Genomic DNA, 17,445 nt, shown 5'->3' with positions numbered 1-17,445 from the left:
CTCTGGCCAAGAGAATGGTCCAGAGCCTGAGGAATAGGTGGTGTTGTTCCTTCCTCTCATCTCCCTCTAGGAAAGATGGAAAACCACGTACCATTAGAGCTGGCACTTAGAGACCATCCCATCTGCCCCTTCCTTTTATAGACCAGGTAATCGAAGCCCTAACAGGACAAGAGCTGGGCCCCATGTTGTACTTGCGGCATAGTAAATAACAATGGCAAGAAATGGTAGTTTTCTAGGGCTCTCTGCTCTGGGTTTGAATTATGTCAACTCTGAGCTTCATATTGCCCTCCCAACAACAATAAAAAATACCAAGTAGCTGTCATCTGTCATCAATACAACACAAGAAAATGATTTAATTCTGATTTAGTACACACACCTTTCTTATGCACAAAATGTTTCAAAATATGAGTGGATGGAGGGATGTAATAAAAGGGTCTGATGGTGGATGATTGGGAACAGGACTGTGGGGTGCCCACCCTTCTGTGCCCTGCCCAGGAGGCCCAGGATTTCTGAGGTGGCCTGTTGGCCAAGAGTACAAAGTCTGAAACCCACTTGCCTGAATTTGCAGCCTCAAGTCTGCTAACCAAAGACCTCGAGTAAACCCTGTTTCCTCATCTGTGGAGTGAGAATGGTGGTAGGAACTACCTCACTGCACTGGCTGTGGGTCGAATGTGTTAATGTACATACCCAGTAGTGCCATATAAATGTGAGCTACTGGCTGTTTACATAACAGTATTATTTCCATTTGCTCTCAGGTCCCTTGGGCCCAGGGACCTGGCAATGCCCGATCTGAGAGCCTTGTCCCTGCTTAGGGCAGCACAATTCCAGCCCAGGCACTCAAATCCCGTCACTGATAAAAAATTGCAAGGAAGGGATCCCTGGGTGGCGCAGCGGTTTAGCGCCTGCCTTTGGCCCAGGTCGCGATCCTGGAGACCCGGGATCGAATCCCACGTCGGGCTCCCGGTGCATGGAGCTTGCTTCTCCCTCTGCCTGTGTCTCTGCCTCTTTCTCTCTCTGTGTGTGTGACTATCATAAATAAATAAAAATTAAAAAAAAAAAAATTGCAAGGGAGGGGAGCCCTGGTGGTGCAGCGGTTTAGCGCCACCTGCAGCCCAGGGCGCGATCCTGGAGATCTGGGATGGAGTCCCACGTCAGGCTCCTGCATGGAGCCTGCTTCTCCCTCCTCCTGTGTCTCTGCCTCTCTCTATGTCTGTCATAAATAAATAAATAAATCTTTAAAATAATAAATAAATTTTTTTAATTGCAAGGGAGTCACAGAGAGGACTAGGGACTCGCCCACGTCAGGGTTGGCCCCAAGCTAGAACCCACATGTCCCGGTGCCCAGAACACTCTGTCTTAGTTGGGAGCAGGTTGTCAACCAACTGGGTCCAGGTTTTGCAACAGAGCCTGGTGATCAATGTGTTCATTTCTATACAGGCTGGCGTGTTTATGTTGACAGGGTTGTACACTCTGGGTGCTGCCAGCTGGGCTAGAAGTGAGCTGGCTGGCTGGCCCCACCCAAACTGGCAGGAGCCTGGGTGAAGCTGGGACCAGACTTTGGAGCTAAAGCCTCTCCCCAGACACACTCCTTGGGGGTCTTGCATGGGGGGCTCAGTCCCCAGGGCACCTGCCCCAAATATGTTCCTTTGGAAGGGTCTGGGGGACATGGCTTCGACCACTCCTGCCCTATCCTCACCCTTTCTGAGAAACCGTGGATCCCCAGAAGTCCTCTGCTTGGCCAAGGGTCCCCTCTGGACCAGCCTCCCCCTCTGCACCATTGCCTCGAACACATGTCCTCGCCTCCCATAAAATGGTGGAAACTTCATTCCTTGCCAATTCTCTCCTTTGATTGCATGATGCCCTCACCCCAGCCTGGATCTGGTAACCCCAGTGACCTTGAGTGCTCCCCTGCTCCCCAACTGCCACCTGATTGCCATCACCTCTCAGCCTTCGAGGCAAGAATCCGGCCAGCCAGCTTCCTTGGCCCCAGGCCCTCAGCAGTGTCAGCACAGGATCGGTGCAGAAAGAAGGATCTTCCAGGAACTATCTATCAGTCAGGGGAAGGGAATATACACTTAAGATTTTTATTTCATGGTAGACAATTATGTTTAACAAAATAACACCCAGCCTCTATGCTAAGTGCTCCAGGAGGGGCTCAGCCAGGGCAGCTCCAGAGGGTCCCTTCCAGTGGACTTCCTGGAGGAGGAGTCGTCTGAGGAATAGTAGGTGGGCCAGCTTGTGGATTTTGCAAGGGCATGGAAAATGAAGATTACACATTTTCCAAGCCATCCTGATCCAGGGATAAGCCTATTTGTTCAGCCTCCACATCAATTTAGAAACTGTACATCCAGCGTGCACATCAAGCTGCCCGGAGGGTGCTAAAAGACCCGGACATGGGGTTCCTGCCAGCCCATGACCTGAGGACATTTCTCGTGCCATCCCCTCACCTATACCCACTCCCAGCATCAACTCTGATCATTAGATCATTAACGCCACTGCTCAGTCCTCAGCCGGAGAGCAGCACCAGAAGGGAAGAGTCATCGCGTCCTGGGGACAGAGGAGGTCTGCATTCCTTCCTGGGGTTCTCTGGGGCTGGGTTGGTGATATGGCATGGGCTTCCAGAGCCCACTGGGAACCCCGAAACAGCACTGATGGGGGGCAGGGGAGGGCTTCCAGCAGGTTCTCAAGGGGGTCCTAACCCCTGTGGCCAGTAACCCAGACCCAGACTATCAAGGCGTCCTCAGAGGGAGGGCCTGGAAAAGAGAACTTTAAGGGACTGGAGTTTGGTGATGGGCCGAATTTTCTTGAAGTGAGTGTACTGGCTTTGACCTAGTAGCTCAGTGTGGAAATCTGGGGGTCACCCACCATTGCCTGGGTTCAAGGCCTTGGAACAAGCCATCCCTGTCGCTGCTGCCATGCCCTGCCCCTGGGCCTTCAGAGGGGACTTAAAATCCCCCCTAACACCCGAGGGGCCACCTCGCCCGACCAGTACCCCCACCCCCAGAGGTAGCCTGGCATTTTGAGGTGGTGGCCTGCAAGTGATCACCAAGGGGTGGGGAGCTCGGGGCGGGAGGCCTGGCTGGGCAGGGTGTCCAAGGAGCAGGGTCCCTGGTGTCAGAAAGTTTGGGTTTGTTGCCACACTCCTACCAAGTCCTGAGATGAGGGAGGAAGAGGAGAGGGTGCTAGAGGGCAAAGGGCAAGGTGCAGAGGCAGGGGTGATAATGGAGTGTGGATGGAGGGCAAATCTAGCTCATGTGGTTTCCCGGTTCCAGAGCGGGTCACGGAGACCTGGGCTTCCACCCGGCTCTGCCTCTCGCAGGGCATGTGACACGGAGCCACCGTCCGGCTCTCTGGACATCTCTGTTGCCTCAGCCGGGGCACCAGCTGTTGATACCACTGCCGTTACAGGGTCGTGGAGAGGATGCAAGGGGCCACTGCATGTCCAGGGCTTGGCACAGTTCATGCATTTACTAAAGAAAAGTTAGTCAAGACACAACCCAACCAGAAGTCAAGCTTCCACCCAGGCTGGGGCCCAGCCTGGCTCCAGGTGCAGGGCCCACTGGCAGGAGCCAAGTCCTCCCACAGCCCTACCAAGGATGGCAGCCAAAGACTGCCTCCCTGGCCCACACCGGCAGGTCCCTCTTCCTCTCCTGCTTCCCACCCTCTTATGTAAGGCTCGCAGGTGGGCAGCTGGGGCCCACGCCAGGTGGGTCAGAGGTGTCTCAGGCCACACCTCACCCACAGCCCCAGGGTAGGCCGGGGCGGGTCCCCACACACGCCCAGCCCCAGCGCCTCATTACCGGCGGTGCCAGCTCCCACACTCACGATGCCTTAGCGGGCGGAGCTCAGGGAGCACCAAGCCCTGTTCCTGCCTCCACACGGGAGACCAGGTGAGCTCCCCGCTGTGGCTGGATCCTGTCAGGCACCCATTCTGCCGTGAGGCCTCCGGGGGATCCTCAGCCAGGACCCCTGATCCTGAGACAGCTGCTGGGGGTCTGATCTTCAAGGTGAGACAGGCCATGTGGACAAAGGAAGCATGAGGGGCGTGGGCCACCGTGGTGGGGGGCAGAGAGGCCCGTGTGAAAGTAGCCCATGGGGGGGCTGTGGCGTGGCACACTCCAGCCTGGGTGGTAGGGACAGTGGGATCTGGAGGACATCCTGCTTTTCCCTCAGTGAGGGCCTTTGAGGATTCAGGGAATGTGTAGGCGACGCCCTGCACTGCTGTGCTCCGGGAAGGGAGGCTCTCAGCTTTGTGCCCGGGGCAGAGGGCGGCCAGCACTGGAATAAGGAACAGGGAGGGCGGCAGGGGTGCTCAGTCATCTGCAAAGCGTGAGTCCTGGAGTCTGCTTGCTTCGCTCATCGTGGTCCTCCTGGTAAGCGCCTGGCCCGGGGTATGGAAACCAGAGCCCGAAGGCGAGCCCATGTTGCTCTCAACACGATCAGATGTGTGGGCTCAGCAGGCAGTAAATTACAGTCAGGTGCCCAGCCCCAGGAGCCGGTGAGTCCTGCCCAGCAAGGAAGGCACCTGCGTCCGGGCCCAGCCCAGCTGCGGGCCGTGACGCACCCTGTATCTGTTGCAGGGTGGTTTGGTGGAGCGGGGCCTCCCTGGGGCCGATGCATTCCCGGAGGTCCCCACTCTCTCCTCTGTGAGCTCGAGGGGCACGGCCGCCCCACGGGGACCATGCCAGAGATGCTCCTGCTCATGTCTGCCGGCTCCGTCCTGAGGACCGTGTAAGGAACAAGGACCCCGCCCCCCTCCCAGGGAGAGTACCCAGGCCGCTCAGCACCCAGACCCATCTTGGGTTTGGGGGTTTTCGCTCCACTGAGTCACCCTCCCGATCGTACCAAAGAACTTTCTTCTCCTGATTCCCTGAAAGATCCTTGACAGCCCCCCAGTAATATGGGGGAGCTACTGTGCACTAAGCACTTTGCAGATGTCCCGTATCCTCACCACAGACACAGGGTGATGCAGAGCACCGAGGCTCAGAGAGGTACAGTGACTTGCACAGACTCACACAGCCAGTGAAGGGGGTGAATTCTGGTGAACCTCAATGCTATATTGTTTCAAGAAAGCATTTATTGAGCACCTATTGCATACAGAGACGTGGCTGCTGAAGGCTGAAAGGGAAGATAGACAACAAAATAACTAGGAGATGGACCCCCATCTGGGAGAGGCTCCCGTGGAAAACGAGAGCTCCTCTCAGCTTGTGGGTCACACACACAGTGGCAACATGAGGAGGATGTTTACTGAGCTCCCGCTGTGTACCTCGGTGCGTGTCAGGCCAGAGGACAAGAAGATTCATGGAACTGACCAAGCCACGTGTGGCCTTCAAGGCCGTGAGAGGGGGACGGTGTTGGGGATAATCCTCGAGGGCTTCCTGAAGGAGGAACTGAATGAGGCTTGGTCGGCTCTACCATCAAATGGTTCCCTTCAGCTCCTCTGGCAAAACAGGAGGACAGAGGCAAGACCAGCTCACCAGAGACGGTCAAGAGAGGGAGTGCAGGCAGGCTCTCCTGGCCAAGCACCTCACGGTGTATTTGTGCACACACGCCCTTCTAGAGCTCCTTGCTCCCCGAGCCACTAGGAAGGCACCGCAGACATTTGGTTTCTGTGCAGGACGAGTAATGCCAGGTGCTGAGGGTGGGTGTGTACAAGTAGGACGGGAATACTGTGCTCATCACCTTTGCCAGGCGCTGGTGGCGATCACGAAGGTGCCACCTCACCCGCTGGTCCCTCTGAGCTCCTGGGCCTACTGTAGGGGACACAGCGGGGGCAGGACTGGAGGTCACCCCACCCATGCCCCCTGGACCCGGACACAGGGTGGTGGCCATGCGGGGAGGGCACAGGCCCTGGCACCGCCCACACGGTGGGCGAGGGTGCCGTCCCCTCCAAGGGGCCAAGCTCTGGCGAGGACGTGGACACGCTTTACCTGCCTGGAAGATTGGACCTAGCCTCTTACTGAGGCACCCAGTATTCTGCAGGCTCAGGGCTGAAGGCTTGAGCCAGACCGTTTGCCCCACGCAGCTGTGCACAGGGTGACAAGACCCTGTCACACCGGCAGAGGAGGACCCCTCCACCGGGTCACCTGTGAAGGAGAGAGCAGGACGGGGAGTGGACGGCAGTGTGTCTGAGCCACCAGGGCCCGGCCAGCACAGGGGTGCCGGGCGCTCGGGAAAGGGCCCCCCACAAACAGAGGGTTTGGTTCAGGAGGCTCTCACTTGGCCACCAGCTCCCTTAGGCGCCTATCTTTTCGCTTCATCTGTTTTTAGCTATTCTGAAACCAGAGGCAGTTTACACCTGTTATCAGGTGGGAAAATGCCGCCTGAAGCTTTAGATAGGGGTTCAAAGCAGACTTGTGAGGAGGCCGTTCAGATGGCGAGCGACCACCATCAGCGACGGCCTCAGCCAATCTGGGGTGGCTGCCCAGCTGGCGATTTCCAAGGCTGGCCTCGCTCGCCCTTGAGGACCCAGCCAGTGGGGCGGACGCCATCCGCAGCCCGCCATCCGCGTGCAGGGACTCACAGTGCCAGACCCGAGGCGTGTGTCCTTCATCCGCCCGCTACTTGTCTGTGCCCAGAGCTCCAGGCCGCTCAGTACCAGTATGATTGTCTCCATCCTAAAGCAGAGGCAGCGTCCACTCTGCGACCCAAGCGAGTAATGGTGGTGACCCGTTACCCAAAGTCAACAGGACAACTCCCACACGCTCAGATCCCCACCCTAGAAGCACGCTTTGTCATCTCAGTGTTCCAGTGGCTTCCCTGGGACAGGTCCCCACTCACGGACAGAAGGGCCTCACTCAGGAATTCCCAAGACCGGGACCAACTTGGCCCCACCTCACCCCGCTTCTCCCCACGCCCTTCCCTTCTTATTTTTTTTTTAATTTTTTAAATTTTATTTATTTATGAGAGAGAGACAGACAGACAGACAGAGACAGAAGCAGGCTCCATGCAGGGAGCCCGATGTGGGACCCGATCCAGGGTCTCCGGGATCACGCCCTGGGCTGAAGGCGGCACTAAACTGCTGAGCCAACCGGGCTGGGCTCCTCCCCACCTTCCCTTCTTAACCTCCTGATGTGTTTCGCTTTAAAACCTAATTCAGGTTCTTAAGCAGACTGCTGCCAGGTGGGCCTGGGTGTGTTCGCAAACTTAGTTTGAGCCTGCAGTGCCGGCAAGGAGTAAGGCCGAATGTGACAAGCAGGTAACTGGCCCAACAGCCTGGGAAGTGGGCAGGGATGGAACTAGCCCCACCCTGACAGATGGATGGGACTCCCTGAAGCCAGGGTTCTGCTCTTGGAGCTGCCATGACCAGCTGCACAGGTTGCACACTGCACAACTCCAATGGGCTCTGTTTACATAGCTGAGGAGTATGAAATATGCCCCAGGAGTTGTGCAAAAGCTGCAGTCCTGCTTGAGTGTGGTGCGTGTACTGAACTCCACCCACTCATCCCCCAGGACGTTGAGGTCTGGCTAATTGAACCCTGAGGAAGAATGATGCTGAGGTCAACAAGAGAGACCTTATAAGTCCTGGGGCTATCTGGCAGGAAGAGGAGATCCATTGTCCAGGGTCACCAGGCCTGGGAAGCGAGGAGGATCTGGACTGGGGGTGAAGGCAGATGGCTGGAGCCCCAGATGTCTCTGGCCTCATGCTGTCTTCTCCATGGGGAGGGGAGATCCTCACTTGGGGCCTGCAGAGGACCCATGAGAACCCTGGGAATGTCCTCAGCTCTGCTCTCAGCTTCTAAGCATGACTGTTTTCAAGGCCTGGGGCCCAGTGGGTATGGGGAGCAAGGAGGAGGGGCTCCGCTGGAGCTGTGCCCAGAACTAGCCACTGCTGGGCCACCCAAGCCGTTCCTTATCCAGAGAGGGACGCTGAGTCCAGCGAGAGCTGTGCACCTGCCAGAGTCACACCACAAACTAGAGCGGGCAGGGCTTGATTGTTCTTTCTCCTGAGCCCTTAGAACCTGCAGGGAGAGGCTGGGGGTGGTGAGCACAGCCCTGCAGCTACTGAGTTCTTGTCCCCTGACTACCCCCTCTTCCCCCGGTAGGCAGAGACACCTGCCAGGGGCAGAGATGCCACTGTCACCCCTGGGGTACAAGACATGTGCTGAGCCAGCACCGGGAAGCCAGGCCCCAGGGATCTCACTTTGTTTATCTCCTCCCTGCCAGCTCCCTGACTGATGGCCAGACGCTCTCCAAAGAGTCCATAAGCCACGCTCTCACGCTCCCGTCTCCAGAGAAGGCGAAGGATGCCCAGCTGGATGGGTCAGGTGAGCCGGCCAGGAGGCTGCAGGCTGCACTGGGGTGCCGGGGGCTGCAGGAAGAGTCCAGGCAGAGGCGAGCAGTGGGGAGCTGCTGGACAGGACTCTGGGGGCCGAGGCAGGTGGGAATCCTGCTAGTGGCTGCATCCCCCAGGGACACTCCCACACCCCACTCATTATGGCTGCATCGGGGCCAAGCACGAAGGACGCAGTGGGCACTGGGGCCTCAGGAAGGTGGAGGCCCAGGTAAGCCAGGCCAGGAGCTGGCAACCTGGTTGCCTGGGGTGAGGCACCTGCAGGTGGCCGGAAGTGAGCAGAGTCTGTCGGAGGCTTACAAGAACTTCCTGGAGTGCTGGGTGCAGAGTTGTCATTTACCCCGAAGAGTCAACACAATCATAGTAGCAACACAGCTTTGCTCACTTTTATTGGCTGTCCCACAATATTGTAGCAACAGCACAAGTTAAACAAAACTCGCAACAGTAAGTGCCTGGCACAGAGGGTTACTGCCTCCTGAGTTCTGAGCTATCCTTGGGGTGGGACATTGATGCCATTTTGCCGCTGTCCTGTGTCACCTCTGGGGGAAAAAGCTGCCCCTGCAGTGCATGTCTGCCCAGCTATGGACTCTCCAGCTGCGAGGTCCTGGGAGCAGCCAGGCCTGATCCCAACACCAACCCCCAGCTGTTTGGGTGGAAGCGTTTGAACTGGGTGTGTCTTCAGTTTGGTTCCACTTGGTGTTGTCCTCGTGGTTGGACTAAGTATGGGTCTGGGGAAGCAGATGGTAGTGTATGAAGTGGGACTAGCTGGGGAGGCCGTTTCCTTGGGTCCCTGCACAGGACAGAGGAGAGGGCAGCCTCTTCCCCCAGATTTCTTCTGGCCTGGCTTTCCTGGTTGGAAGACAGAGACAGCATGAAGGCAAAGGTCACCATGTCTAAAAGAGGCATAGGGAGGGCAGGCTCCTTGCCCCCCACCCGGGGCAGCCTGGCTCCCTGGGGAGCAAATCCCAATCATGTCCCCCAGCAGGGCTGGCACTGCCGTCAGACCAGCTGCCCCTCTCTCAGGCCCAGCATCTTGGGCTAAAGGGGCTTCTTGGCACCAGCGCTGTCAGCAGGCCCCTGGAGGAGCTGCCCCGGGGACGGGGACCCTGCCCTGGGAACGTGTGGCAGGCCTGGCATGGGGATCACACCCTGCCCAGCCTCTCCCGTGCAGCCCCCTCACCCATCATGGGCTGAGTGTCTGCACGTGCCAGCCTGGTGTGGGGCTGGACACCCTTTCTCTCGAGACCTCCAGCAACTCCAGGAGCCCAGGCTCTAGGCTCCGTGCGGCAGAGGCTGGAGAGCCGCAGCTAGGGGAAGCCCTCTCCATAAGATTGGGAGAGGGCACCACCCACTTGAAAGACTGGAGGGGGTGCTGGAGGGTTATGAGGGGCTTCACTCCCCCTTCCCCAAACAGCTGCCCCTCGGGAGGAGGAGTTAGCTTTTATTAAACATTTGCCATGTGCTAGGCCTTGTGCAGAGGGGTTGACTGGTACTCATGTGATCCTCACAGCAGCACTGGGGTAGGCACTTTACCATTCCCATCTGACGGGGGAGACTCAGCTCAGAGAGGTCCTGAGACTTTCTCAGAGTCACACAGCTAGTAAGCAGTGTAACTCTTAAGTGGCCATGCTGCCCCCGTGGGGTCCTGGGTAGCCATGTGGTCCCCTCCAGCTAGCCACTGAGCTAGCAGCCCTGCCAGGAGCTCTGAGAATCCTGTCTTCAGCAATCAGCATCCCCCAGCCTCCCTGAGTTCCCAGAAGCTCAAGGGTCCTCTAGCTCCTGTCCCCAGGCCAGGCTTTGGGCCTGAACTGGGCCACCGAGCTAGCTGCCACAATGTGACCTCCACACAAAGGCAGCCTTGTGCCCGGCCTTGGAGACACATTTCTTTCTAGCTCTTTCTAGCTGAGCATGAACCCCAACTGGAGCAGGGCAAGGCCAGACCACAGGGAAGGGGAGGGGTCTAGGGGGACCAGCTGCTGGGAATGGGGCTCCTCCCCACACCCACTCCTGCTGGGAGACCCCCACATCAACTAGAGAGCTCTGAGGCCAGGGTTTCTAGCCCCGTGAGGCCCTAGGCTGAGTCAAGGGAAGCACGGGGCCTCCCTGTGCTCCTCACCCCCACCCTCCCTCATGCTTCAAGGGCAAGGCCTCTGTTGGGCTGGAAGGAGAGCTCTCAACCTGAGGTTGGGAGCAGGTGGGGACAGTGGGGTTCACAGAACCACTGTTACTTCAGCCCTGGGTGGGGGTGGGGAGGTCAGAGAAGGCTTCGCAGAGAACAGGGACATTTGTGTAGGTAACTCCTTGCCTGAGAAATGGGAACTGAGGGTAACCCGGCCTCACCAGCCCAAACCAGTGGGGATCCTTATAAAAACTTTCCTACTCCAAGTGTCTTAGCCAAGTGTCCAGTTCCATCGCATTGGGAGTGTGTTAGATGCTTTGTGCAGAGTTGCCCATGTCTGATGTGGTTCTAGAACACAGGTGAGGTTGGTGGGTCTGGCGCCCATGGCCAAGAAAAGATTCCTGAGATGTCTTTGGTGCAGAATGGGGGTTTATTAAAGCCTGGGCACAGGATCCACGGGCGAGTAAAGATGCTGCCCCAGGTCATGAGGGGACGCCAGGCTCAAAGTCACTCCCATCTATCCCCAGGGGACCACAGGGTCTGTATACAGGGTGGGGCTAGGAGGCTAGCTCATGCCCCAAAATGACAAGACAACTGCCTTGGTCACCTGGGGTCCAGCCCCAGCCCCAGTGGTGCCCCCAGAGGAGGTGCCGGCAGAGGGAAGCAGGGCTGTGAGGCCAAGAGGTCTCTGGGGCAGGGAGACTGGCTCAGGCCCAGCACAGGCAGGTAAAGCCGCTCTCAGCTCCCCCATGCCTGGACAGGTGGGGCCCTGGGGGTAGAACCCAAAACCCAAAACAGGGACCCTGGGGAGCCCACAAAGACCAATTGTCACTCAGATGGGGAAACTGAACCCAGGGAGCACATGGGTTTGCCCAGGCTTTCTCTGCTGAGTGGCCACAACCCAGAGCTCCTGATCCTCGAGCCAGAAGGCTAGGGAGTGGCCAGCAGGTGGAGGGGTCTCTCCCACTTCAGGCACAGTGGAGCCAAATTCACAATCTGGTACATTCTGTACAAAGTCTACACAGACTGTCCTGTCCTAGGCAGGCCTTGGCCTTATCTCAAGCCATGTTCTGAGGCTACCATGGCCTCTTTCTCTTAAATATCCCCAGGAATGGGGCTGAGCTGTGTCCAAGGGCCGCAGCAAAGGGTCACTGCGTGCAGAGCAAGTGCCCCGGCCCTGTCCCTGGCTGACCCCTGCAGCAGGGCCTTCCGGGTCTCCAGGCAGATCTGTCCACAGCCTGAGAGCCACTTTGACCTTGACTGGGCCTCTGTAACCCACCAGTTGTACAACAGGCTGGTTCTAGGCCATTCCCACACCCCTGGGCTCACCTCCCCTCCACCCCTTCCCTTTCCCAGCCAACTGAGTGATTTCCTCTGTATTCACATGCCTGAGTCCAGAGACCCATGGACAAGGGCTCCCTGCCCGCCCGCCACCCCAGTATAATGGGGGATTGATACGACACAAGCCAGGGTCAGGCCAGGACCAGTAGCCATGTGAGCCAGAGAAGGAGGGACAAGGCCGGGAGGGGGAAGTGCAGGCTGGGCCCTCAGCACCGTCCTCTCGAGTGTGCTGTGGGGGATGGCTGCACACTGTCTGCTAGCTGGGTGCTCTGGGCTCAAATGCTTGCTGGAGTCCAGCTGGGACCCCGAGTACATGACCCTGACTGGGTCCTGTGTTCTTGGCTGGTACTGTAGCCATGAGCTTAGTTGGGTTCAGCAGACCTGTGTCCCAGTTGAACTTCAAGGTGGGGGGATGGGGACAATTCTAGAAGGCTGGCCACTCGGGGTTTTGGGCCAGCTCTGCCGGTGGAGCACGTGAGCTTGATCTCAGGGCCATGAGTTCGAGCCCTGTGTTGGGCATGGAGCCGACTTAAAATAAAAACTAATAAACAGAAAAGAAAGGGCAAAAGGTCGGGTAGCCCATCCTGATTGCTTAGTCTGCTGGGGCCCCAGGAGCTGGCCTTGAGCAGCAGGCTGAGGACACCCCCAGATCACGGTAACCCCACCCCTTGGGTCCAGCAGACTGTCAGGGGACTTGGGCACCATGCTCTCCTTCCCCCAATGCCATCCCCAAAGGAATGGACCATGGACCCCCACACCAACACCCCATCCAGCGAGCAGGACTGACCGAGGATGGTCCCATCTGTGCTCCTGACCTGCTGTGACCTTGGGACACATCTCTGCCCCTCTGGACACAGATTCCTCACCGCTGATGGGCTGCTTGTGGAGTTCCCACTGTTTCTCAAGGACGCCCCCCACACCCCCAGCTAATATCTCAGCCACATCCATAGTTGTACTTATTCTATTGGTGAACGTTTGCCACAAGGGCAGTGCCTGCACGGGCTCAGGTCTATTCCCAGAGAAGGAAGAGAGGTTTCTGGAGTGCCCGGTGGGCCAGCTCCCCCCAGGGATGCAGGAGGCCCATAGTTTCTGCTTTGCCTGTGCGTTCATACCACTTTCCACCGGATGTCGTTCTGCGGGATTTCCTTGTCATTAAATTCTTTAAATGCTTTATTTTAATGACTACCTGGAACCCATGCCATGGCTTTGCTGCTGGGGACACTGGGTCGATTTCAGTGACCTTGCTCAGGGAGACAGAGCCACAGAGAAATGGGCCTCTGCATCTCCAATCCGTTCCCCTGGGCACTCCCTGCAAGTGTGGTGGCTGTGGCTCACAGGTCACTCCTTTTTGAAGCCCTTTGGTATATATTGGCTGATTGCCCCCAGGAAAGTCATCCAACCCACAGTCCCACTTTGCCTGGCACTCCGGCCACCGGACAATGTGGTCTGCTGGCCTGGAGACAGCAGGTTGGGAGAGACCCAGGTCAGGAGGCAGGTGGGCTGGTGTGTCCAGATGGCTCAGTCTGGGAGGTCATCATGAACATAGGGAGGAAAAGAAGCTCGGGAGCAGCCAGGGGAATGGGAAGGAAGAGGCCCCGTGGCTCTCTGCTCTGCTGGCACCGTGCTCACTCACACTCAGCCCTCCCACACACTCAGCCCTCTGCCTGCCTCTCCAGGCTCCCCGTCACAGCCTCTGCAAGTCGCATTCAGACCCACAAGACAGAGGCTCCCAGGCACAGAGCCCCACGAGGTGACCCCATGGGCCTGGGCCGGGGCGTGGGGCTCCCGCTCCTGTGATTGCAGCGCAAGCCCGGCTCCAAGGCTCAGCCTTTCCAACTGCTCTGCCCACCTTGCTAATAGCTAAAAGTGGGGCTTCCAACTCATCATCCAGGGTTTCTTTTCAGACAGAGCTGAGGTTGGGAGAGGGAGCAGCATGAGCCAATGGCCAAGGGGCCCTACAGGGCCGTGTGATGACAAAGGGCAGCGTGAGGCCCCCAGGCTTGGAGCGTCATCTTCCCCTCGTTCAGGCCCTAAGGCCCCGAGCTGCGGCAGGCAGGAGTAGAGGACACTGAGCCGGGCTGCCAGGTGTGTAGCACAGGGGTTCACGAGGCTGTGTCGGGCAGACACTTGCTGGGGGCCGGCCTCTCTCAGCGCTGGGGACAGGGGTGACCTGCATCACTGTCAGGCCATGCCGGAGGGCAGCGGGAGGGAAGAGCAGCGAGGCCTGTGTCCCTTAGACCCATGGTCGGTCAGCCCAGCCTCCGGGGACCAAGACGGGACAGAAGGTAGTACCTTCTTCCCCAAAGCCCCCTGACCTCTGCTCTGGGCTGGGCGTCTGCACTCCAGTCACACCTGCTTTCAAGAGCTTCCAGCTGCGGCAGAGGCTGGGAGTAGGATATGGGCACCCCACCTGTCACGAGGCGGGCAGGCACACAACGCACCACGGCCACTGCGGTCCTCCGTGTGCAGCAGAGTCACTGGGCCTCTGGAGACCTGGGCCTCTCATCACCCGCAGCCAGGTGCCTGTCCTCCAGGCCGGTCTCATCCCTGGGCGGAGCAGCCGGGCTCGAAGACCCACCACCATCCCTTTTCTTTACATCCCCTCTGTCCTCCTCTGATGGGGTCACCATAGGGCAAGAGCTGACTTGGGGACAGGCAGGGCCATGCCCTAGGAGGGGAGCAGCTCTGTCTAAAATGTCCATTAAAGTTTAAAGGCTTTTTTCTTCAGATTCAATGAACCCCCTTCTGGAGATCTGTCCTTTGGAAAGCCTGGATCAAGGGCAGGAAGCTGGGAGCCATCTGAGTGCATGCAGCTGGGGAAGGGGCTGCAGCGGGTGCTGCACCCACCCGTGTGCCCCCAGAGATCTGCTGGGGTCACAGAACCAAGGACAGGTCATTTTTGATAGCTACGTTTGATTTGGTTGGCATGATGTTTTTAAAAAGTGTGAGCCAACAGTTAAAAATGCCGGGATTGCACACAGACACCCAGATGTCCTCCTGCTGGCCCCAGCTGCCAGAGCCAAGGTGACCGCCCTGTGCCCACCATCCCCACCACGCCCTGTGGCCTCCCTGACACAGTTACTGTCCCCATGGACTGTAGTTGTCCTTCCTGAATGTTGTTCTTTATCAAGAACAGAAACAGGAGCGCGGCCAGAGCCGTGTGTTTCCAGGATGGTGAGAAGGACCCTGTGTCTTTGTGGGAAGGCAGACTGTGGCCTGTTTCCTATGCAAACCCTGGATCGCTTCATTCCTGCCCTTCTTATCTTTACACATTATTTTTTTAAAGATTTTATTTATTTATTTGAGAGAGAGAGAGCACATGAGCTGGGGGCAGGAGGGGCAGAGGAGAGAGAGAAGCAGACTCCCCACCCAGGACGCTGAGGTCCTGACCTGAGTCGAAGGCAGATGCTTCACTGACAGAGCCATCCAGGCGCCCATCATTACACATTATTTATTGTGATGCTGACACCTGAGCCACCTGACTCCTTTGGGCATTTGGGGTTTATTACACTTGACTAATACAATAGTAACAAGGCCCAGGGTGCCTGGTGGCTCATTAGGTTAAGTGTCTGACTCCTGGTTTCAGCTCATTTCATGATCCCGGGGTTCTGAGATCAAGTGGGCTTCTCCCTCCCCTTCTCCTTCCCACTCACTCTCAATTTCTAAAGTAAATAAATAAATCTTAAAAAAATAAATAAATAACACAAGAGTAACAGGGTCCTTTTTGTCCTTTGGATAGAAAATGAAAGCGGCCCCAGTGACAAGAGAAAGTCTAACTTCCTTGTGCGTGTTTGTATGAGTACGGTGCACACACGCCCAACATCAGCAAGGCTCCCTAGAGGCGTAGAGTTCAGGACAGCCCATGAGGTTTTATATCACACATTTCTAAACTGTGTCCTATTTCTGACAAGTACATATTGTTTTGTGATTTTAAAAAAGATTATGTGTTAAAGTTAAAACTTTTGAAAAAAAATAATAAAGTTAAAACTTCTGGCTGAGGGAAGATGTAGCAACAGATTATAAAACTTGTCTCTGATCTTGGCAATCAGGGGACAATGGGTAAATGCAGCAGAGCACTGGCAGGAGAGGAGGAGCCATCAGGAGGAGTGGCCATGGGGAGGAAGAGCCATGGGGAAGAGGAGCCATGGGGAGGAGCACCTTCAGGGAGGAAGAGTACCCTCAGGGAGGAGCACCTGTGGGGAGGATCCACCTTTTCTGGTTTAGGGGCCAGGAAGGGAACAGCTGCCCAGGTATTAGAACTGCTTTATTGGGGTATGATTGTACGGCATCAAATTTAACATTTTAAAATAATGAGTTTTCACTGAAAAAAAATTATTCTTTTCAATTATTTGTAGCAAATTTTTATAGTTGCACCAGTTTCACTGTGATCTAAGTTTAGAACATTTCCATCACCCCAAAAATATCTTTAGTGCCCGTCTGGGGTGACTCCCTGTTGCCAGCAGGCAACCACTACCCTACCATGTCTCCTGTCTGCCTTTTCTGAACAGTTCCCTTCAATAGGCTGTCATTTCCTTCTGGCTGCTTTCACTGAACAGGCTTCTGAGGCTCAGGTGCGTTGGGTCCAGACCAGTCCCGGGTGCCTTTGCAGAGCGGACCTGTATTCTCAGGTGTGGAGAGCCACATTTGACTTTTGCTCAGCAGCTGACAGGTGTTTGGTAGTTTCCTCGTTTTGATTGTCATAAGTAGCACTTATGCACATCTTTGTGTAGCAGATTCAGTGGCCTCCTCAGAAGGAGGAACCAGCTGTCCTGCCCTAGCCTGGGGTCTGCACCTCTTTCTGTCACAACCTCACAGTCCACACGCAAGCCAAATGTCTGAGGTTCAGAGGTCCTGTCGCCTGAAAAGGACATGTGCCCACTGGGACCACGCACACCATCCGGCCAGTAGGTGGCAGAGCTGCCCTCCTTCCCCCGCAGATCATCTGCTGAGAATGACGGTGCTGGCCTGGGGAAAGGAGGCCCCATGGACAGAAGCATCTAGACTACACATCCAAGCCTCCTCAGAATTTGGAGAACTTGGAAAAGCATTAGTGTGCATTTATCGAGCACCGATGAGGTGCCGGGGTTCTTCATATACACCATTTCCCTTGATCCTCTTATCATCCCTGATGATTGAATCCTTGCCTTTCCTCCTTGAAAATAGACCCAAAGTCTCACGTGCTGAACCCAAATCTGATCCCACCTACTACATGCAGTTGGCAGGCTGGATGGTGGCCCACCCGTGAGCAGTGACATTGGGCACACCAGGCTGCTCTGTGGCCTCGGGAAAATGACTGGGCCTCTCTGAGCTGCCGCTGCCCCGTCTGCAAGATGAGGCGCCAGCCCCTGTGTTGCTGGCTGGATCCCAAGGATGGGGGTTTGGGGGTGGGGCACCTGGTGGGCACGAGGGAAGTCCCTGTGGCTGGGAAATATTTCAGGCTAGTCCCAGCCATCTGTGCCCAGGCACCCCCTTGGGAAGGCTGCTGTTTCTGCGGCTTTGACCCTCTGTCCAGCTGGGTCTCCAGTTCTCAGGAAGCAGAGGAAGGATGGAAACCCTTGAGGTCTGGTGCCCTGCTCTTCAGAGGAGGCCCAGCTTCTGCTGACCACCTGGCCTCCGGGAGCCAGGCCCGGTGCCATGAAGACAGGAAAAGGTCCAGGCCCCCGATGTCTCTATGGCTTCCACCTCCTCGTGA

At 56.8% G+C, this 17,445-nt stretch overlaps 1 protein-coding gene across 4 annotated transcripts in view; it reads left to right on the top strand.

Moving 5' to 3' along the window:
- ACSBG1 (acyl-CoA synthetase bubblegum family member 1) overlaps window positions 1-17,445 on the top strand; it is a 48,041-nt gene that overhangs the window by 12,081 nt on the left and 18,515 nt on the right. For 2 of the 4 annotated variants that reach the window (XM_077874700.1, XM_077874673.1), the window contains exons 2-3: window positions 7,100-7,198; window positions 8,167-8,267. In XM_077874700.1, coding sequence (XP_077730826.1) covers window positions 7,100-7,198; window positions 8,167-8,267 — 200 coding nt within the window. Of the gene's footprint in view, window positions 1-3,823; window positions 4,008-4,580; window positions 4,732-7,099; window positions 7,199-8,166; window positions 8,268-17,445 lie in introns of those variants that run through there. The other 2 variants (XM_077874683.1, XM_077874692.1) reach the window with 2 other exon arrangements.

Source organism: Canis aureus, chromosome 2 (genome assembly GCF_053574225.1).
Source record: "Canis aureus isolate CA01 chromosome 2, VMU_Caureus_v.1.0, whole genome shotgun sequence".
NCBI classification, from domain to species: Eukaryota; Metazoa; Chordata; class Mammalia; order Carnivora; family Canidae; genus Canis; species Canis aureus.
This window is presented reverse-complemented; position numbering and strand designations above follow the sequence as displayed.